At 41.1% G+C, this 23,795-nt stretch overlaps 1 protein-coding gene and 1 long non-coding RNA gene across 4 annotated transcripts in view; one reads left to right on the top strand and one right to left on the bottom strand.

Moving 5' to 3' along the window:
• The window catches only part of arhgap22b (Rho GTPase activating protein 22b), a 40,289-nt gene that overhangs the window by 8,900 nt on the left and 7,594 nt on the right, over positions 1-23,795 (bottom strand). The window contains exons 2-4 of one of the 2 annotated variants that reach the window (XM_020644845.3): positions 22,757-22,956; positions 16,252-16,339; positions 2,099-2,227 (exon numbers count right to left, since the gene is read on the bottom strand). In XM_020644845.3, coding sequence (XP_020500501.1) covers positions 2,099-2,227; positions 16,252-16,339; positions 22,757-22,956 — 417 coding nt within the window. Of the gene's footprint in view, positions 1-113; positions 413-2,098; positions 2,228-16,251; positions 16,340-22,756; positions 22,957-23,795 lie in introns of those variants that run through there. The other variant, XM_029279518.2, reaches the window with a different exon arrangement.
• Positions 410-15,765, top strand: LOC136177259 (uncharacterized). 2 transcript variants are annotated; one of them, XR_010664889.1, is made up of 3 exons: positions 410-546; positions 2,077-2,255; positions 13,786-15,765. It is a non-coding gene; the product is annotated as an uncharacterized lncRNA (long non-coding RNA). The 2 variants fall into 2 exon arrangements; XR_010664890.1 differs by having other exon boundaries at positions 2,077-2,306.

The following is a 23,795-nucleotide window of genomic DNA, read 5'->3' as shown; positions in this document are numbered from 1 at the left end:
GAAATAGTAGTACTGTAAATGACGCATTAGCACTACTATTGTTATTTACTATTACTCCTCTGTCTAATCCTTGTTGATATGCTAATGAGTGTCTGCCTGTCACCGCTCGTTACCTGGTGATTGGCTGCAGCAGTCACAGCTGGTGGTGGACAGCTCGCTGTAATCGTAGTAATTCACCGAACAGGAGCTACACAGCAGCAGAGAGCCTTTCTCATACAGCCCAAACCCACATTTCATCAAGTTTTTCCATTCAGGTTCAGGCATTTGTCTCCACTGGTAGATTATTCCAACATTGACTGACTCCTGCACACTGAGCACGCTTCAGCTTGGAGGTGAGGGAGGAGTTGAGACTGACGGCAGCTGACGGGGGTCAGTCTGTTGGGGCCGTGCTGCTGCTGCTGTTAACGACTGGGACAGATAAGTTGGCGACAGATCTATTCTGGACCGAGAACCGAGAGACAGACAGACACCCTCTACCCGTGAATCTGAGAGGGAGGCTGAAAAAAGGACCCAGTCAATGTGTGGTTGACAGATTACCACTATTAAGTAAGCAACATTACACATAGGCTGCTACATGTGTTGCAGATTTTGAAGCTTCTATTTATGCCTATTTATATGAACATGACTGTTGTCTTTGTTTGAATTGTCTGTATTTTCTTTTAATTATTGTATAATGTAGGCCTACATATGATGGATGAATAAAATACTCATAGCCTACATACTTATATACATACATATATACATACATACATACATATATACATACATACATATGTACATACACATACATACGTACATACATACATAGGCTACATACATACAAACAAACAAACAAAACCCTCCATCAAACACCAACCTTCAACATTTAAAGCAGCATTTACAACATTATGGCCACCAGGGGGCAGGAACGACACTGACAGACAGATGTTCTGGTGAGATGTAGCAATAAGTCTTGTTTGATTACCTTCAAGGTTTTAAAAAAAATATTGTTATTTATTTATTTTGAGACAACCACAAGTCTTAGCTCTGTAAATGTATCGCTAGAAGTTGGCTAATACACGAGAAGAAAGTAAACTATGTTAAACAGAAACAGAAGGGAAGTATTACGACATTTATCCATGTCCACTTTAATCATATAAGGATTGACTCTCCTGTCTTTATCTATATCTACTTATTAATTAAAATTTTTTTTCGACTAATAAAACCTGGATGAAAATAAGAACAAATATTTAATTCATCAATCAGACCAAATAAAATTAAAGACAAGAAGCATCAAATGAGACTACGTATGTCACAGACTTTATCCTCTGTGTGTTTCTCTACATTTATCTCCATATTAATATACTGCGTCTGTGTAACCCAACACCATGCTGTTCAGCTGCTCCTTATGTCCCAGTTCACACCCAGACAGGCCTGCTTATATTTCTGGCCTCCTGTCAAGTACACTAGTTAGACTTCCAGACTAGAGAGGACAGGGTGAGAATTAACAACATGCTTTCTCTGCATGAAGAGGTTCAGTATAGGAATAAATGAATCATTGCATAGTTCACAGGCTAAACTAAGTGGGTTGTATTTTTATATTTATCACAGTAAGAAATCAAAGAGAAGAAAGCTGAATTTTTTAATTTTTTTAAAATTATTTAAGTCAAATGGAAAAGTTGACAGCCAACTCTGATCACATTTCCCCTGTCAGGTAAGGAAGTTAGACACCAGGGTGAGAATTAACTGCAGGCTAATGAAATGAGACACAGTGAGGGTAGATGATACTTGTCAAGACTTGGCTCAAGTTTGAAACTCCATACAGCAAAATGTAGACACACCACTGGATGAACTGTAATCCTAGCCAATATTTACAGCAATAATTTGTCTCCAGAAAATGAAACTTTCCTGGTTTCAGGCTTGAAGGGAAAGGAATTAATCTTTTCATTTACTCGTGTGATGTTAAGGCAAGCCCCCAATTTTGCATTAGAACAGCCTTGAGTTTTAATTGCCACTATTCCTTTTGAGGTTGAAATCGGAATGTCAAAAGTATAAAAATCTGTTTTTAAAAGTGATCATGTTTCCTGTGTTTGAAAGGCTTAAAGGTTTGGCTGTATACCTCCTCCAAACGGCGCCCAGATGACCCGCCGTATGGCCTTGACCCAGTCATCCATGTCTGTCTGGGAATTTGCCATGAGCAGGAAAGATTCATGGCTGATCGGTGCTCGGTCCTTGTCTCCTGTTCCACCTAAAGGGGACAAACAAGAAGGATGACGGTGATTTCATTTCTTGCTCTTCATCATCTAGGATTGTGGAAGATCATCTGGGTTTGTGCAAAACTCAATTCATCAGCTTGTCTTTAAATGATATTAAGCCGATTTGTATTCTGCAAGTTGTAAAGTACAGCACTAAGTAGCCCCCTTTGTTTGTGTGTACGCTGTATTTTCAAATCCTGAGTCGGCCAGAAGGAAACTTCTGAGGCTATGACCTTAGAGGGTTTGTCAGTACATTTAAAAGTAAGACATCCCAGAGTTTGACTTCATGTCACAGCATTAATCCCATTTTGTGTGTTGTTGTTGTTTTTTTTAAATATTTTTAAGCAGTGCAGCATTTCTTGGTGCAGCATGGATTATTTTGGTTTCTTTGAAGGCTTATTTTTGGGCGTTTTGTGCCTGTAATGGAGAGACAGTACAGTGGATAGAGCTGGAAATCAGGGAGAGAGAGTAGGAAATGACATGCGAAGCCACAGGCCGGACTCGAACCTACAGCCTCCATACATGGGGCGCTCGCACCAACCACTGTGCCACCAGCACCCCAAGGTGCAACATGGCTTTTATAGAATATATGTGACAAATATTAATTCACAAAAAATACATGAAAAATATGCAATCATTCACATTATCATTCTGTTCTGACTTCAATGTGACATGTAGCTAGAACTGTACATATCTCTGTTCCCTGTATGCCCTATTCATATGATGTCGTTTTATCACTTCATTCCTTCCCTGAGGGACTTCTAGAGTTCCTCCAGTTTGGCAGTATTAGTCTTGAAGCTGTATAACATCCAACTTTGAAAATACTGAATTTGCTTAAAGATACATTAGGTAACTTTTTCCTGTCAACAAGAACACAAAGCCAAATGTACGTGCAGAGTAAGGGACACCAAGAAAAGGGCTAGTTATACCAAATCATGTATAGGTGCAGGGCAATGCAAAAACAGCAGAGAGAAGAAATGTCCGCACACTTGCTGGAAGGCCACATTAAGTGTGCAGGCTTATCTTCTTCTCTCAGAGTGACACCAAGCCAACTTCCCGATAATTCCAAAACCATTCCATGGTGCTTTCCCAGATCATGTGCACATATGTAATTTATCAAATATAAAATAGCACACAGATATCACTGGATACCGACTAGACTTCAAAAGAAGATATTTGTCCATGGCAATAAATGCTGAGTGTGTAAAATGAACGAGTTAGTCTTTAGCTTCTCTGATGCTTTTCCCCACATTCAATAAATATCCAACAACTCATCGTCTTCAATTGCGAATGAGAGATCCTTCTGAGTTTTTAATTTGAGACTTTTCCAACAGTCCCCTGTCTGTTTTCTCAACATTCTGAAATACATGGAGGCTTTATGAATTACTTGAGGTAACTTGAAATACATGAGTTAAGATGTCACTAGCTGTTCACTCTTCTTAAATGTATCGACAACACAATGACTTTGATGTTAAAGCAGGTTAATACTTTGCTGCAAAGTGGTCAAACAAACTGTCAATAACACCAAACTGAAAATGCTTTCAAAGCTACAACAGATGTAGTAGACAATGCTATCACAATACTACAATACTAAAACTAATTACCAGATTGATGTTTTGATTGTCCAATGTGGTTTTACTAGTGCAAGAATATATTTTTTAAAAATGCTTAAAAGGGGAAAAATAATGAAAAGAAAAACTGGTTCTTACATCAGTTATGTTTAAAATATTAAACAATATAATTTGATTTTTTTTTAAACATTTGACACTAAAAGAAAAAAGGTGTCAATAAGGTTCTTCACCACTAGAGGGCACACTTATCCCGTTCAGCATGCTCTGTACTGACCTCTGTCCAGTTATCATGTCTTCAGTTCTCATTTCATTTCAGACATTTAAATGGCTCATATAGTGATGATCAAAAACAGTTTTAACTGAGTGCAGAAGTAGACTGAAACTTATTCTGCACCCCCCCCCTTTCCATAAACACGGTTAGAAGTGACACACAACATTTCAGCGACACTAGTACTATAATGCATTATGGAAGATGTTTGGTTGATGTAACAGTGTTTGACATCTTACTACAGCAAAAGAAAATATGCACACAACATTTACAACAAAAATGTAAATACATATTTACATCTTTGATTCTACACTGTCCCACTTTTGACTACTGTTCTCTAGAAGATCTGTCATCTTTTTCCCGTTAGTGTTGGATGATGTGCTGCCACAGTCAGAGTCATTGTTGTCACAGTCATTAAGCTGTGAGAAGGGAATCCAAATATAAACAGTGGAGCCATAAAGCTAAGTGCCATTGTCACCCAGCTTTGCAAACTCACACTATGATGATGAGCATCACACTGAGGTCTGTCTTCAGATCTGCACCAGGGTCTTATAGAAGGAAACGAGTGGAGGATTTAGCATTATCGGATATTTGAAGTTGTGAATGCTCGGTTTCAGCATAATAATGGTTAATGTAATGATAATACATGAGTGCTTCTATTTGCCCTCAGCGAAAGAGGCCATTTAAAGTCTGTGGGAAATACAGACAGGAGGCTGAGACACCAAGGAGCCATGCCACATCCAATGCTTCCTCTTCAATGAATCATGCCCTGATAACAGACACACACACAGACACACACACACGGATTCACTTGAAATCAATCCCAACTCAGCCGACAGACACCAAAACTATTGGAACACCCAAGCCTGGGTGGATGAGGAGTACAAAGATCCCTCCGGGAGCCAATTAAGATAACACTGACTACGGGCTTTACAAAGACACTTTAAACTGACTTTTTCCTCTGTGATGAATTCGATTTCCACTTCGCAATCACCAGACAATGTTTGACATTTGAGCCTGAAGGAAAGACGAGTGTTTACAGCGTCTGTGCAGAAAGATAATGCCATTTGCGTGCCTGACATTTGAGAGCTCAAGTTATAATTCTGCACACACGAACAGACAACATCAGTCCTTTAATGTCACACTGCTCTCAGATGCTGTTGAAGAGAAGTGAGATGAGGACAGGAAAGAGAAAAAAATGATTCAAATAATCCATAGATTCTTTTCTGATTTTATAATTCAAGCATGCTAAACTGTCAACAAGAAAGAGATAAGCTACCTGTATTTAGCACGAGACGAGTCAGGTGATGTTAAGTATACATGGTCCTCAGTTGTCCACAGTTTCTAGGCAACAGTATTCTTAGTGAGTAGTTTCCAAGTAATCAACTAATGCAAAAGCTTTGATTGGCTGTTTTACATGACTTTCTTTTCTTTCAACAAAGAAGAGGTTAATTGTGGAGCACCAATGGTCTAGCGGTTATGTAGCACGCCCCATGTAGCCTACAGAGGCTATTTTCCTCATCGCAGTGGCAGTGGGTTCAAATCAGACCTCGGCCCTTTGCTGCATGTCATCCCCCCCTCTCTCTTCCCCCAACATTTCCTGCCTCTCTTCAGCTGTCCTATCCAAAAAAGGCCCAAAAATTAACCTAAATTAAAAAGAAGTTAATTGTGTTAGCATAGCAATGAGGCAATTGCTAAAGGCAGACTGTGCGACATTTTACAAATAAATATTTTGTAAATGTCTCTCTAAGTCATGACTGTCTACAATGAGTATGAAGCACGAGTCCCGCTGGCTGTGTTGTTGTGGGTGCTGTATTTACATCAGGTTTACATGGACGGGATGGCCGACTCCTCCACTGTTTTAGTCAAGGTATAGAGAAAAGAAGAATAACATACTCACTGCTTATTTGGATAATCACTGTTATTACGTGTAAATTTACATGCAATGTGAAGCTATGAGCTAACTAAAGCGTGCTAACATTAGCCTGCTAACACAACAATGCAAGACACAGGATTTGAGCCAAGGACAAAATTGTCCGCTGCTTGTGCTTAATGGTGCGTTCCATTTGATAACTCCTTCATGCGAATGTGAGTGGAGGGGGGTTGGAGATGTGTGGCTGGAGGAGAGTGGAGGCTTCAATATAGCGGAGGTGTCGCCAAACCAAACATTTTGTATTGGTTTCATGCTGATACTCCAGGGTGATCAAAAAGTCACACATTCTTTCTTTGAAGTTAGCAACACTAACTAAGTGAAGGTTTACAAATGGCTAAAGTTAGCGACCCACGCAAGTACAGCTAATCAGCAGACTTGAGTAGATGCTAAATTGTGTCTTGCTAAGAGCGATTGAGGAGATTGATAGAATGCTCATGTTTGTGTGATAAATAAGCAGCTTTTTGCAAGTTATGATTATCTAGCATCACAGAGAGACTTGGTATGGTGGTGGTATAGCAAACAAAGAGTTCTGCACAAAGCCCCCAGTAAAACCAATAAGCCCTGAAGATTTTACACCACTTTTTAAATTTGATAGACAATTGACATAACATGTTATTGGCGAGCTTTAATGTGGCTGTTACTTATTAACCTGTAGAGGAGCCAGGCCATCTGCTTCCCCCTTTGTCCAGTCCTTATAGTTATACAAGCTAGACGTTGTTATATCATCTAACTGTCCCATCTACAGCCAACCAAGCAGTCAACAGTTTAAACACTGTTGCGTTGGTGTATTTGTTGTTCCTGTCTGCTATTCTTTATGTTACTGATGCATGGGAGCTTTGAATTGGTTAGTACTACCAACGACCTCTGTATGAAACAGGCAGAGCGAGTTAGCAAACAAGTGAATAAGTGAGAGACTGAATTTTCATGAAATTGGGCATTTGTAGACAACAATAGCATCTAACGTTTCATGTTGCTGCTTAGACACCTTTCAGCGTGTTACACAATGAGCTTGAGTAATCCTGTATCATTTTTCCAAATGAGTTGTAATTATAGCATTCTCTGGCTATGATTACTTTTAATGAAAGTGATGGCAACAAGATCATGAGACTAAGCGAGCAGCAGTTATAAAAAAATGGAGGAAAAGAGTATTCACATAAAACCTTAATTACTGCTTTCATTTGCTAAACATTGAGGGGTGGCTTTGTATCAGTGGTAGAGTCCAATGTCTCTCAACTTGGAAGGTTTAGGTGTTTGATTGCCCCAGCTCCGACAGCCACATGTCAAATTGTACTTGGGGACGCCAGTGGCAGGTGGGTGTGTGTGAAAGGAATGTTACTGTTGGGTAGCAGCCTCAGTCATGAGTGCCAATGTGGTGTGAATGGGTGCATGTGAGATGTAATGTAAAAGTGCTTTGAAGAAGATTAGAAAAACACAACACAAGTCAAAGTCCATTTGTTATATACCGCTAAAAGGATAGGAAGGAAGGAAGGAAGGAAGGAAGGAGTGACCATGGAGGAATACTAAACCATAAATACAGTCTTATTACTGCCTAGCCTACAGCCACTGTAGAGATCTGACCTCATGTTTTCATCCAGCATTTAAACTGTGGTCACAACAAGCTCCCACCACAACTACTGTAAGCCAGACACAAAATCCAATAGACACTGCGCCTGTCATACTATATCATTAACTGTGTGAAGTTGAAATATCCATTTTGCTTACAAGGACAGGAAGACTTTCCTGATGTAGAAGGGATACTGTCGTACGTCAGAAACTATTGTGAACAGCAGTTCATCCACTTTTACATTCAAGCATTCTGCTAGGGCACATAAAAAAAAGAATCCTTTCAAAGCAAACCTTTGAACAGAAAGTCACTCTGCTGTCCATCTGTTTCTCGCTGAGCCGTTGAAAAGAAAAAAATCCTTTAACAGCAGATTCAGTTAAAATTGCAATAATCTTAACAGAAGGCAAATCTTCTAAGTTATTTTTTTTACTGTAAAAGCCATGACAAACAGTTTGTTCTTCACATAATGTAAAGACTATACGACTTTCCTTTGTCTCAAACCTGCACAAGCGCTGCGCTACACTCATCGCAAATCTCAATCATCTGTTTCCTGTTACCTTGGAGATGTTGCTTCTTCAGTCTGTCCGGCTTGCAGCACACTGGGCCCATGTCTGAGAGAGAGCGGTGCAGGCTGGAGCGGGGACTCGCTCTGGCCTAAAGCTGCAGCATGAAGCGCCTTCTCAGTTACCACTAAGTCCACTTGGAAGCAGATCAGTGAGCAGGTATCTCCAATTGCTAGAACCTGCCAGTGAAGCATGCTCGATGCCAGCACAAACAAAAAACCCTCAAACCGTATAGTCCCACTCGTTGCCCTTCACTCGTGTATACTGTCCATTCATTCACTCTTTTCTTCCTGGTGCTTTCATTCAGCAGTGTGGGCAGCAGGTCCGTTCCCTCAGCCCCCCTGGGGAGAAGCAAATCCCTGAGGAGGAGTATAACAAGACTCCCTCTCTCTTTCTGTGTCCTTCCCTCTCTCCTTCTGTGTGTGTGTGTGTGTGTGTGTGTGTGTGTGTGTGTGTGTGTGCAGTAGCAGGGTGATGGGCTGTCCTCTAGTCTTTGCCAAACAAACTTGTACACACAGAGAGGGAAAGCAGACAATACCAATCAATGTATGTGAGATACCAGCAGCAGTGCAAACTTTGGATTCTTCCATAAGTCAGATATATATTTCATGATCATACTGAACTGTTTGAATGTCATAGAATTATCCGCCAAGTCTTTGTGTTGCAACTTTCTTCATCTGATTGCTTTACTCAGTGGTGTTTCAACCGGTCACCAGAGAATCTTTTATTTTCATCAGGTAAAGTCTGTGATTGGGTATGTGACTGTGTCTTTGTCTGTTTCTTGAAAATGCTAACGGCGCTACAAGCACCTCCTCCTTCAATAAAAAAAAATCTACAATCTTTATTTTTGTATTTCAGTTTTTAACTGAGGAACACTTCTCTTCAAAAAACACTGATTAAGCACAGTTATAACACATTACACAAGGATATGGTCAAGTGTTCTCAACTGCTTCCAAATCTTCATCTAAACTGATGAAGAGATGAACAGGCACACACTTCAAACGTAAAGCAAACACATTGGAAACCATGACAGGCCTGCTTTCTCTGTTTGATTGACAGGTAGTCACACATGACAGTTCAAAGATATGTTGGAAATATGCACTTAGCCATGATGATACACTAAAAAACAGAAGCAATATTGCAAAAATAAAACCTTTGTGATACATTTAAATTAATTTATTATTAAATTAAATGAATTTCTTCACTCTTTAAATCCAACATCTTAAGCTTTACATATGTGATGTTTGCTTTGGTGTAACACATTGTCCTGCGTCCTCGCCGTATACAAAACAGAGAGTACATGTCATTCTCAGAATTTGTTGTATTTAGGCTACAGTATATGTACATGTGACACTGTCCCATGTTTAGAGTGAAGGTAGCCTCTCTGTGTTGTTAAAGCATGACTGTCAGTATATATGTGTATACGCTGCTGTACAAAAATCATCAGTCATTCAGTTGGCCAGTTAGATTGTGTTTGATGAGATACTAAAACTGAAATACAATTCACCAGTGTGCCGTAAGCTTAGTTTCGCAATAAGACTGTAACAGGGAAAAACAATGGATGTATTATAGAATGGATACAGCATTGGAGGTGGCGTGCCCTCCAAAAAGTACCCGGATCTTCTGCGTTACTGGGCCCACAGAGCATGCACACTGGGAGTCGCTGTCCCGTGGCTCTGATCTGCATTCATAATGGCTACAAAATATCTCTGAATTCGGCATTTATTGCATTTTACAACTTTCAGTTGTGTAAGCTTGTGAAGAAAAGAGTTTTTCATGTGGCGCTGCAATACCAGGTTCAGCCACCATGTGAAATTGGCTTCTACGGTTGACAAACTTCTTCTGGGCTCTGGAAGAATATTTAGCCTGTGACTGTCAAAGAGAAAAACACCTTCCTAACTCCTTAATTTATCTTAATAAGACTATATGACTTCACACAAACAACAATGTTAGCTGTTTCGTTTCTGCCTGTTTCCAGTCTTCATGCTAAGCTAAGCTTTAGCGTGCTAGTTATTGATCATACAGACTTAAAAGTGGTCTCAATCTTTTCAACTAAAGCCTGATTTATACTTCTGTGTCGAATCTATGCCAAAGCATTCACTGTAGGTTTGTGTATCCCAGTACATACACCTGACGAACACCTCCTCAAAAATGCAACTACGCATCCAAGCAGAGCAGGCAGAAAGAACTGTGATTGGGTAGCATCGTATTTCCTGCATTTACAACATTTCTGGTATTGCCGTCCTCTGCCTCGACTGATCAGCCGCCTTTTCAGATGTCTCCTCTCTTTTCTTCTTTGCAATAAATGCAGAATAATCAACTTCTGCTCAATATTTATCAGCTCCAACTTCAACATAATATGCTCGGCTTCAATCGCCATGGTTACGTATACACTCACAAGCAGAGGATATAGTAATGTGGCAGAGCTACACATTGTTGTGGTTGTACCCTGTCCTTTAACAGAATTACAGTTTTGTTTTAGTTTCTCTCTGCATGATTCAAAAATAATCCTAATATCAAATAACAAGAGAATTTCAGGTTAAACATTTCATTTTTCTCATCCTATATGCCCATGTGTACCTCTTGCCATAGATTTTATTTAAGCCATGTATGAACACCTTGATAAATATTAGACCCAATACAGAATCTAAAGAGTAACAGTTACTCTATGGACCCTTGAACTCTGATGAGGCTTTGCTGTAGCTTCTTGTTAAAGTGGCATTTCTGTCTCTGTTCATGCATACACAGGCAGGGTGGGAGTGTGTGTGCTTCCTAAACAGCTAGTCCACTATAACAAATTAGTAGAAGTTGTCACGTTTGCACAGGCACAAAGTGTGTGTGTGTGTGTGCGTGTGCGTGCGTGTGCGTGCGCGTGCGTGCGCGTGCGTGTGCGTGCGTTTGCGTGCGTGTGCGCGCGTGTGTGCGTGTGTGTGTGTGTGTGTGTTGTTTTCCAGATGGAATAGCTTCACACTACCACAACAGAGAGCTTATAGCCTTGAGTCAGCCGTTAAATCCAAAGAATATTAAAAAAAGATATTCAGTTATTTGCCCCTTTCCTTCATGCCTACAGGATTTAAGACGAGCGTGAATCAGCCTCAGGCACATGACTGGAGAATCGGCTTTGTTTTGGTGCACTGTTGGCTCTATCTGCAGTAAATACAGATAAAAAACCATGGTGGGAGTCCAATGCTTTAATTGCAAGAATGCTAGACTGCTTCTTGTTATTTCACTCAAATGCCAGGAGGAAATTACAAGGGGAGCCCGGCTCAGTTTGGTGTCGCTTTTGCTTTAACAAAAAAAAACTGACTGCAAGGTTAAACTGTATTACATTGAATTTGTTTGAAGGATTAATTGACATAATGAGATTTCTGTACTAGCCCTGACCCTGGGATTGTGTGATTTTTAATAAGATCTTAAAAATATTACACATGTTCTGTCCCCAGAATTAAAAATTAGAATGCTATTCATTCTGATCATATCATGGGTCAACTTTTACTTTAAGTGTCCTTAATCGGTTTCTTCATAAGCCGCATGTGCTTCCACCGTAAGGATGTCGACATGTTGGGGCGCTGGTAGCGCAATGGTTAGTGCTCCATGTATGGAGGCTGTAATCTTCCAATTGCATTTTGAGCTCCATCAAAAAAGCACCACGAAGCAAACAGAAACTAAATGGTCTCTCCATCATGTCAAGCTGCTGTGAGCCCGTAGATCTCAGGACCGTTAGTGAGCCGTCATGCTCCATGCGTTACAGAGGGATTGCCTGAGGCTCAACACTCAAGGATATAAACATGTACTGTAAATTACTGCTTTAAACTGTGTGTGGGTTTTTGAGGTTTGGCATCGTACAGCTTGGGTAAGCAAACAGAGACCCCTGTTTTCAAGCGGACCAAAGTTCAGTAGAGCATTCACACCACCCCATACCAAAAGGCCTGTCCAACAAAGCGCACAAGAGTTTGTTTTAAATGGACCAAACACCTCATGGGTGAATGTATCCTTAGGGTTTATCCATCGCGGTCAACCTCAGTTCGATCAATATTGCATCTTAGATGTATTGAGTTCTACTTTCATCATGAAAGTGAAGAAGAATCGATTTCTGCTCCACATACAGTAGATGATGCACTTCAAGCAAACTGCAGTTAAACCAAACTGAAGCCTTTCATTTAGCAAGAAATGAGTACTTAACAATATGATTGTCAAAAATAAATGGTGTGCGTAGAACAAATGCCAGCCCTGTAAGATATAGTTGTGACTTAAGATGAGTGCTCATGTGAAAAGTTCAATCAAATACTCTTAAGACCCAGTCTTCTCTTTTGTCAAAGGATGGCTGAGATGTCATTAAGTGTCCTACAGGAAAGACTCATTATATTCTTACTTTTATTTTCTTTAAAGACTGAAAGAAGCGCAGAAGAGTGAAATCATTTGTTTAAAGGAGCATCTGTGTTTATTGAGTTTCTTCTTAATGAGTGTTTTGCTCAAGCAGGCTAAGCCTTTTCATGTTTCTCCTCCAAACACTTACTACATCAGGTGATAATTTTCGACCAATAAGCTGCTGTTTCTTGTACAGTTCAGTGAAATGTTCTGCTACACCAAGGACAAAATCAGCAGATATGACTGTTTTCGTAATTGGAGATATATCCCTAGCCTGTTTAACATTATCTTTAACACAGTGTGAAGTGTATTCATACAATATGACAGGAGTGGATATACTGTAGCTTTAATCACTCTATACCAGAGCTGTCCCACAATTACAATTTTTTAATTGCAATAAATCACAGAATTTCAGTAGTTAATCGTGATTAAACACAATCTTAATCGAATGTTTGAAATTCAATCATTTAAAAATTAAAAGTAGCTAGGCTTTTATTTTGAATTTTTGTATTATGTTTAGCTAATAGTTCTTTACTTGCTGTTTGAATTCAACAATGCTTTTATTTTGAAATATAGTAAGGACCTTCTGGTAGATCCAAGGTCACGACATTAACTTTGCCACAGAAAAAAAGAACTTGCTTCAGTTAACAAAAAAAAACTAAATACAAACAGCTAAAGAGGACGGTAAAAAAGTAAAATGTTTGGAGGAGAGAGAGTGAGGGGATGACATTCAGCAAAGAGCTGAGGACAGACTCGAACCCACGGCCGCTGAGGAATATTGCCTCCGTACATGGTGCATGCCTCATAACCACTAGGCCATAGTCATTCAAAGATGCTGCACTGTTCTTTTTCCACACTGTGACTCCAGGGAGACACTGAAGAGGCTTCTCCACAGTGCGCCTGCAACATAGCATGCCTTAAGTTATTGTGATTATAGTCGATGCTGACAGCCCTACTCTATACCTTTTACAGGTCGGAGGAAAAGCAGAGCAACTTATGTTTCTCCCCAGGGAGTTAACAAATCTATTATGGTGTAAACAGAAGACATACAATAGGCAGCATGTAAAAGACAAAGTACCTTAAATGATTTAGAACATACTGGAATACAATCAGACTCTTACTGTTGATGTACATGGAAATATCATCTCTTAAAAAAGATGAACTCTAATGACTTCATCAGGTAATATCTCCTCTTTTTTTAACCTTGTCTCATTGCATTTAATCATGTCTTTTTTCCCTCTGCATTTTTCATCTGCCCTTCCCCTCTCCCGTCTCGTCTCTCAGGGCCAGCGGGACCTGTGCTTAGAAACTGACCGAGGTTCTCACCCTTCTGCTATGTTGACTGGCCATAAACAGAACACACAGAGACTCACAGGCCTGTAGGCCATTCTAAACACAAGGAAGGAGCTCTGAGCAAACACTCCCAGAATGACAGATTGATATATAGAGCTGGAGGTTTTTTTTTTTTTCACTCAGCTGCTGACTTGCAGTTTGGATTGTAGTACCTGATTGTTTGTGACCATATACTGAAGAAAAGATGGATGAAGTGACAGCTCCCCAAAAAGTGAAGCCAAAACATTTTGATTGCCACCTCCCGACTGGCTTCAGTAAATGTCATAAAACATTGAAACACATGAAACACTTGACATACTCTTAAAAAAAAGTATACACATCAAATACATTTTTCTCAAGCATGATTTGAAAAGTTGTTTCGATGTAGACACTACTAATCTGAGGGTCTTTTTTCATTCAATTAAACGTGTGTTTTGGTTTGTAGAAGGGGCGGGACATGAGTGCTGCAGATCCACCATGTGTTCTCTATTGTGCAGACTCTGGCTGGAAATGATGTCACCACCAGCACCAGCAGAAGTCAGATATGACGGCTTCAGTTTTGTAAAAGAATAAAAAGAGGTGGATCCATCTACAGCCAATGATTGTGTTAAAGTTCTTGTCGTTGTCAGAGATGAAACCACCTTAAATCTTCCACTGAGTGGGCCCTTTTCTCTTAATAAGCCTTCATGCTTCAACGCTTGAAAACATCACATGCACACACACACACACACATAGAAACACAGTTTAAGACAAGTGCAAGCAGTGAAAAAGGCTCCGTGAGGTCAGAGTGTTGAGCCTCAGGCAATCCCTCTGTAACGCATGAAGCATGACGGCTCACTAACAGTCCTGAGATCTACGGGCTCACAGCAGCTTGACATGATGGAGAGAGCATTTAGTTTTCTGTTTACTTCGTGGTTCTTTTTTGATGGAGCTCAAAATGCAATTCTGGTTTTCTGACATGTGTCACACTCTGAGGTCTCACCATTTGAGAGAGAGAGAGAGAGAGAGAGAGACTGACCACTAAAGCAGCTAATCCTTGACTAATAGCTCCCTCTGCTGTCTGAAAACAGAAACACAGCCAGGAAATGAGATAATTATACTACTGTTTGTCTCGAGCACAGATCTAAAATATCAGCCTTACATCTATTATCACTATTATAAATATTAAAGTGAGCTGCTCAACTTGAACTTCTTTAATGAACATATTTGTCACTGCTTATACTTTAACCATTAATACGAACATTGTAGCTATGAATCTATCTGATTCATTGTTGCTGTTGCTCTCTTTGTCTCTATCCTTCTACTGCATCTCCCCCTATCCTAACTTTTCAAACCCAACAGTTTCAGCAGATGGCCGTTCAACATGAGTCTGGTTCTGTTCGAGGTTTCTTCCTTTGAAATGAAGTTTTTTCTTCATACTTCTCTCCGTCCTTGATAACATCCACTGCACTCTTCACAGCATCTTAACCAGGTAGAGGAGAGAGTGTTCAGTGGCAGACTGCTGTCTCAATGCTGCTCCACGGACACACTCAAGGACTCTCGTTATGGTGTTTATTTTTTGGACACATGTTAATGCCTTCACAGCATCTTGTTATCCCATTTTTCAGGCCCAGCCCAGTTCGGCAGATGGCTGTTCATCATGAGTCTGGTTCTGCTTGAGGAAGTTTTTTTCTTGTCACTGTAACTTTGCTAAATGCTGCTTTGTGCTCATCATGGATTAACGTTGGGCCTTGACAATGAGTAAGGTCTTTAACTGCTTTTTTGTGAAGTGTCTTGAGATAACATTTGTTAAAAATTGGCGCTAAACAAATAAAGATTGATTGATCTGTGTCGTGATATACTAACATAGCTTTTGACTTTCTCTACACAATAACTAATATATAATTCATATAATGTGTTTGTTCAATCTTCAAATAGAACCCTTTGTAAAGTGTTTTGTAGGTAAAGGCACCATTAGGCAGAAGTAAATCTTCATTGTAATGTTTCGTAAAATGACTATTGATTACTAAACCTTATCAGAAAATATTAACATCAAACTCTGAATTCATTTGCAATACCAATATTTCAATATTGATAATGCACACTTAGATATGGAAGTTATAGATAATTCAAGCAGACCAAAAAAAGTGTTGAGATGAAGAAGAAAAGCAGAACATTTGTAATGCAAATGTAAATTGCATCGGGGAGCATTAAATCCATTGTTAGTCCACAAACATGTTAAACATGAATTACTGAAATCAAACTGGACCAATTTACCAAAACACCATCCAAAGTGTTTTTGGAGAACCAGGCGTAAGAAGTTAAATGTGATGTATGTGGAGAAACAAGAGGAAGTTTGCCCAATTTAGAAAAATCCCTGAATTCAATAGAACAAACCCAGTTAGTTGAAAGAAAAAAAAAAAAAAAATCAGATCTCACCTGGTACAATCTCAAAGAGGTGTCTCCCTGGTTCATCTGGATTAGCTGTGAGCTCGTTGACCTGGCATCCCTGCAGAGGTATACAGCCCTGAAACACACAGAGAGAGCGTGCAATATTCAATATTAGACTGGAATGAATGAAGTTGTGGCTCAGGTGACTTTGCTTGTTATCTTTTGACTGAAGCACACGGGATAAGCAAAAGATTCATTTCCTGTACCATGTTTGGTTTTTCATGGTTTGTATTGACTCTGAGGAATTTGAGGAAATTACTTTTTTTTCCTCTTGTATCGTCAAAGATTTTTGGTCATTTTCAGCCACCTGATGATATATATATTGTTCTAGTCAATGTGATGCTTAAAGCTTCACTGCCACCTGATGATTTGAGAGGTGAAATGTTATATCAGCAACAAACAAGGCTCTGTGACTAAAATACAGAAAAGATGTAGACTGCTTGGTGATGCAGAATCCTCTTGATGCAGAATAAAGGGATGAATGAGGCTTATATTAGTTGGTACAGTGATGTTAAATACCACCATGATGCAGACCTGCAGTTTGATCAACAGCAAACTATCACAATGTAAATCACATTGTAATATTCATCATTCAGCATTCAGCTCTGATCTCATCTTCTGTCTCCTTTCAGCCCCCCTCTCATCCACCCCTCCTCCCTTCTTCCTATCACTCCTATCTAAACCTCTCTTTTTTAAGCAGCTACTCCTGTGATTGAACAGGGACCCGCACAGATTATCAGAATACATTATCCAGATCAATACCCATTTAGCCCCGAGAGCCGAGGCTAAAGTGAGCTGTGAAGACATGCCAGCGTCTGCAGGTCGCCCCCCCCCCCCCCCTTAATCTGAACACTGGCACCCTCCATCAAACGGGGGAAGAGGAGTCTGCCAAATCACTTCAACCAGGGCCAGGCTGTCGCCAACATTAGTCGCCATGGCAACAAATGGAAAGGGTGGGAGCTGTAGATGGATGGAGCACAAGGGCAGGGCAGTAACCAAGGGGGTGGGGTGTAGTGAGGGGGGGGGACTCCCAGGGGTCCTATGTGCTCGGAATAACACGAGTAGCTGGCGGGGGCTGAATGAATAAGAAGCAGCAACACATAACCTGAGAACACAAATCACACAGCCATAAAGTGCATGCTGATAATGTAGGATAGATATCAGACTTTGATGAAGAGCTCACGTTTTGTTGCAATCAAAATGAAATGAAACTGCGCCGCATGCAGCAGCCTTAAACCAACAAAAAAACAGACGTGGACACGCCCAGTTTAACCTGTTTTGCTCATAAATGCCAATCATTATCCAGGACCCTAGAACACCAGCTCGGACCCTGAAGACTCAGTCTCACTTCTGTCTCCAACTGGCAAACTACCCACACATTACACACTCTGCTATTGATTAGTACCATGTGCAGAGGCCTTCAATTGAGACCCATAAACACCTCACGCTCCTTTTGTTTAACACAAGCAGTGAAGCTCTGACCGAGCCTCTCGCCAGCTGTCCGCTCACATACAAATCTGTTCTGGTACTGGATCCCAGTCAAAAGAGCAGAAGTGAACCACTGACACAACCAGACTCAATGCACTGAGGCACCATTGAAAATGTAGGCAAAAACACGCAAGTAATGAGTTAAAAATTTGATTCAAGTTTTCTTTGAAGGTTGCTCCGAATGGAAAACTCAGTGGCTCACTGGTAGAGGTTTGAACCTCGGCTCCTGGAGTCACATGTCAAATTGTCTTTAGGATGAGACACTGAACCCTGAAAAGCTCCCGCTGCTACGCCAGCATCATGCATGTGTGAGTAGAGTTGTTCTGCCATTGGTGTGTGATGTCATGTGGATGTGACATGTAGTGTAAAAGCACTTTTAGTGGTGAGAAAAAAAAAAAAAATTGAAATACTTTATTAACCCTTGAGGGAAATTCTGGTTTACCCTCTGTTATGGAGCGACATGCTTCTCACAAACAGGAGCTGTGGACATGCATCAGTGGAGAGATGTCAGAGTGGGGCGGCTACACACTGCTATGCAGGGAGTGCAACCAGAGCGGTTGAGGGTTCGGTGCCTAGCTCAAGGGCACCTCGGCAGTACTCGGGAAGTGCCCCGGCACATCTCCAGCTACCAGACCAACTTCCATATTTTGGTCCACATCGGGACTTGAACCGGCGACCCTCCAGTTCACAACCCTACTTTCCCAGCTGCTGTCAATCTGACATTTTAGCCCCAATAAAACACAATGTTTGGTTAGGTTAAGGGTTAGATTTAGGGTTGGGGCATGCAGGAGTTAATTCTGATCATTTCACTGCACATTCTAATAAGGCAACACAATTAAAATGTATACATTTATACAATTATGTCATCCTTTAACTTTTGCTCGTTTATTCTAGCTTTTGTCTGAATCTCAACCTGCAGGCCCTTGTCAGCTTCGTTTGATCAATGTGTGCTCCTTTATTGCTTTCAAAGAGAATGAACCCAATTTTTCTTTAAATTCTAATACATAGAAATATGCATGATTCAACACCGAGCGTCTGAGGCTTTCTTGCACTTCTCCAGAATATATATTCAAGCCCTCTGGAATATTGGCAGTTTTTGTTTTGTTTTATGTTTTCCAGCATGTTTGATTTCATAGGCAAAGAACTATAGTTGATAACATTAACAGTTCTAGCCTCTAAAGCCAAAGAACTGAAAGTCAAAGTCTATAAAAAAAAACTCCACCTATGTAGCATCCACGATGGGAGGAGAAACAAGCCTAGAATATCTCAACATCTTTAAAAGTATTTGATCTGGTTTTGTGTGTTAGGAGTTGAAGATGTAGAGATTGATTTTTCAATGGACGCCCTAATGATCTCCTGCTTCACCTGCCAACCCCCCCCCCCCCCCCAACCACACACACACACACACACACACACACCCACCCCCACCTTTGTGTTTGTCTTTAACAGCAGAGATGCATTGTCCGAAAACCGAAGTCCATTTGTCCAGAGGGGATAAACCTGATGAAAGGAAAAAAAACCCTGTACAGATCCTTCTTCTGTATCGCCTTCCCTTTGACCAATTATCACATCTTTTCATCTTGATGGGAGGGGGTCTTGTTCCCATTCAATAATTTGCCTACGCACCCCCTCCCTCCCCTGAAAACCCCCACCACTCCTGGCTAGCCTCGGATTTCCGATCGATTAGAAGATGAGAGGGAGAAAAAAAATGGAATTAACACTTTCTCACACATCCGGCTCTCGGGATGGGGGGGAGGGAAGGGGGGGTCTGGTGTGTATGCATAAGTGTGTGTATGTGTGTGACTTGAATCTGCAGGGAGTTGCAAATCAATGCAGGCTGGATGGGTATTGGCAAAGTCTGATTAAGGAGAGTCTGTCAAAGCCTTCAGTCATTTGTTCCTCACAGAGATGGCAAGAAGGAGCACGTCAATGCTCTGTGCAAATAGTGTGTGTGTGTGTGTGTGTGTGTGTGTGTGTGTGTGTGTGTGTGTGTGGGCGCACACTGAGAGACACTGATGTCAGACGGCTGCTGTCTATATTAAATGAAGAGCGGTCATGCAGAGTGATGACTGAAAAAAATCAATAAAAGTGTCGAGATTTCAGCCAGGAATGTAAAGGGATGATTATTATGCTTGTTGTGTGTATTTCTGTGTGTGTGTGTGCGTGTGTGTGTGTGTGTGTGTGAGACCTGCCCCTGCTGTCTTTTGTTGTTGGATTACATCATCGCCTCATGTTACGACTTTGTAATCCTGTCAGCTGCGATGACAAACTATAACCCACGATTGTTCCTACGACAGTGTGTGTGTGTGTGTGTGTGTGTGTGTGTGTGTGTGTGTGTGTGTGTGTGTGTGTGTGTGTGTGTGTGTGTGTGTGTGTGTGTGTGTGTGTGTGGGTTCGAGGTCATTTCAGGCAAGCAGCCGTATCCCTTGTGATCATAATGGGGAGATGTGAGTCAGCACCTGGCCACAAAAGAAATTCCCCCTCAGAGATGCTCTGTGATTGATTAAAGGTTTAACTCTGTAAATCATTTGAATGAGCGTGCTCTAATGGAGGAAACCAGGCTTCTCATGCTGTTTGTAATAATGCATTCAAATAATGCTCGATTGCAGTGATCGTTTCAACTGAGTACTTTTAAATGTTCCCATTAATAAAGCATAACCAGTAGTATTGTCTTTTAAGCTGTTGTTAATAGAGAAGTGTGGACATATGATGATACCTAGAAAAAGCATAAGAGTTAATGATGAAAACATTTTTTACTGAATCCACTTAAAGGTCCACTAAGTAAGATATCTACTGAATGAAATGATAAAATGACCTTACTATATGGTCAGACATTAAGGAAACATGCTATGTTGAAGTGCTGGCTTCTCTGACAACAATGCAGCAGTCAGTATGTCCTCCTCCTAAGTTTAAAAGTCTGGTCCTGAATGCTCTGGATTTGTTTTAACCAGACAAGGTAAGATCTATTTTTTGTTTTCCAGGCAAACAGCAATCCAACAGGTGTTGAAGCGAAGCTGGTTGAGATATAACTGATTCTCCTCGACCTAAAAAGCAGTGGCGATTCTAGAGTCTGTTGGGGCCCTGGGCAAAAAGCATTTGGGGACCCCTTCAGCCAGTGTTCATCACCATCATGTCAGCCAGGTGCCTTTCAAGTCCTGATGCTAACTCCTTTTCCTCTTTTTTTTTTCCAGTTTCATTTTTCAGAAATAATGCAGGCAAAGCGTAGCAGGACAACAAAGGGAGTGCTGTCACATGGGGCCCGCTTAGGGAGGTTTCCTACTGTCATTGCAAAATGTGCACATTTGTTTTGGCCACTGCTTTGGTTGAAGTTTTTCAGCCCTCAGGGGCCCCCTACTGGTCTGGTGCAGAAGGTCATCTGACCTTACAGGTTATGTCTCAGGTTTGCATATTAATCAACCTTAAAGCAAGTTGTCTCTTTTCTTGGGGATCTTTAAGTTTACTGTATACCTTCAGAACCTAACAAACATATCTCATCTAGCATAATAAATGACCCTCTCAAATGTAGCAATTTAGCAACAGCCCATAGACGCCATGGCAACAGCTAAATACACATAAACATACTCTACATGTAAACAGTTTGCGAACAACAGGCTGAAGATCGGCTGAATCCGCTAATACTACTGTCCCTTGTCAGTCGACAGGATTGTTAAGCTTATCAAAACGTCTTTGCCGGCTTTACTGTACACACCATCTGCTTGAACACAAATGCATATTTGCTAAGAGGGGTAGGCGTAAGAGCACTGTGTGTCTAACGATATTGCAGTTGAACTCAGAGACCTTCGTTGGGCGCTGAGGCTGACCAAACCAAATTACACATTGTTGATTTGACATCACTTCAGTTACTTTTAGAATCTTTTTTTTTTTGCAGCTCCCCCTCGTGTCAAAAACGATTTCAAGTGCCTTTTTCACATGAAGAGTAGTAGTTCTCCCAAAGATATGTGACTTGAATCATTGAACCATTTTAAGCAGGATTATGGACTTCTCACACAGGATAGAAATGTACTTAGATTAAGAGGTGTTTTAAGTGCTATCTGATAGGGATGCACTAAAAGGAACTTTACTTCAATTCTTACTCAGATAACCTGATCTGATGTCGATGATAGAGACACTGATACTTGACCAAAAATATGTATTCCATTCTTAACAGGTCTGTGTGCAAGTTTGTATCTGTGTCAAACAGCCAATATACTCATAGTAGGAATAAAGTCAATGGTAAAAAGATTGTATATACAGTGTTTTGTCTGGTCTTCCAACCATGTAATGCACTTTTACACTACATTTCAAATTCACCCATTCAAACACACATTCATACACTGATGGCAGAGGCTGCTATGTAAAGTGTCCATCAGTATACTCTCATCCCATCCATACACATTCAAACACCACTTGCTATGCTGCCAGGAGCTATTTGGGGTTCAGTGTATCTCCAATGGACACTTTAACATGCGGACTGCAAGAGCTGTGATCGAAATGTCAACCTTCAAATTGAAACTCTACCGCGGAGACACACTGCACCTGGTATTCCCAGGTGGACTCCCTTACAAATACCAACAAGGCCCGACCATGGTTAGCTTAGCTTAGCCCTAGCCTGCTCTAGGAAGCTCAAGTGTTAGCTATTTGGTAATGCGTGCATGCTATGCCAACAATTTCTGATGAAATACTTGCAACCCCTGCAAAGACTTTTTGTTCCACAAAGCAGGGTTTCAGCCGAGCCTTATGATCCCAGTGTCTTCCACACAGTGAAGCATGCAGTTCATTAATTAAACACTGGCATCGGATCAGTGCCTCCCCACAGTCTGACTCATTATACTGTAAAAAAAGGCACTACTCCGGGGAGTAAAACTGCACCACAGGGCATGAAGATAAAACACTGTCATTTAATTGTGTAAATGAAATCACATAAGCCTTTATGAACAGGGGCTCGGCTAGGTTTGATTCTCACCCTCCTGTCAGTGTATCAGACACATGGCGGAAGACGTTTTACCTGTGGTTTGGTTTCCTCTTCGTCTTTGTAGAAAAACAGCTGATCCGAGCGCAGCACAAACCAGCGGAGCTGCCAGTTCTTCATGATGCTTCGCTGCTTCTTCAGCCAGCCAGCCTTCAGAGCCCCCTCCTGCAGGCTGGGGGAGGCCGGACGGCAGGAGCCCCGCGACACCTCACCCATCACCATGCTCTTGGACCTGGCTGTGAACACACATTCACAAACACATGTAAGACATTTTGAATGCTTAACATACACAAGCAGAGAGACATTGGGGGGGGACTGTGTTTGGTTTAAAGGGATTGATTTGATGGTTCTGCTTGATTTCCTTCCACTGCTCGTCTTTTTTATTCCCCCCCCCAATAGAAGCCTGTGTTATCCCTCATTCTGTATGCTGTATGCACACACATGCTCTACCTCTTCAGTCATGAACACACACACACAATTCTGCCCGAGGCTGCAACGCCTCTAGATGAAGGGGGAGAGGGAGCGCAGAGAGGCGGCAGGCACAAATAATAACAGAAAGCAGATAAAATAGAGACTGGGAATAAAACAGACACTCACACACTCACACACATACACACTTATAGCCTCAGGTGACAGGGATCCCGGCTTCCATTTCAGAGGTCCTTTGGAGGGACTTATTGTGTATTGCCACAAACCAATAGAAAAGCAGAGGCTTTTGAGCTGGGATAATAGGACCACATGGGACTGTCTGAGTCTCTGAGTGACTGGCTGGCAGACTGGATCATTCTCAGTAAATGTGTGTGTAACCTGAGCTCAGTCAAGGATGTTTTAAAGGGAGGGGATGGGAGCTTTATAGCTGACATCAGGTTGCCCCACTGTGTTACTCATATTGTCCTCATATGACATCAGCCTCGGAAAACTAGATTTAAGGGTGCTCTGTGAATCCTTTTTGACAACATTTAATAAGAAGATTACACCAGCTGTCAGATGAAAGACCTTTGCTGGGTGTAGCTTCAGTGTTGCATTTCATATCATGATGAACCAGGTGATGATATCAAGACTCCAAACAAAAAAA

The sequence above is a fragment of the Labrus bergylta genome, chromosome 21 (genome assembly GCF_963930695.1).
Source record: "Labrus bergylta chromosome 21, fLabBer1.1, whole genome shotgun sequence".
Classification (NCBI taxonomy): domain Eukaryota; kingdom Metazoa; phylum Chordata; class Actinopteri; order Labriformes; family Labridae; genus Labrus; species Labrus bergylta.
Note: the sequence above shows the minus strand (reverse complement) of the source record. Positions and strands in the feature narration are given on the sequence as shown.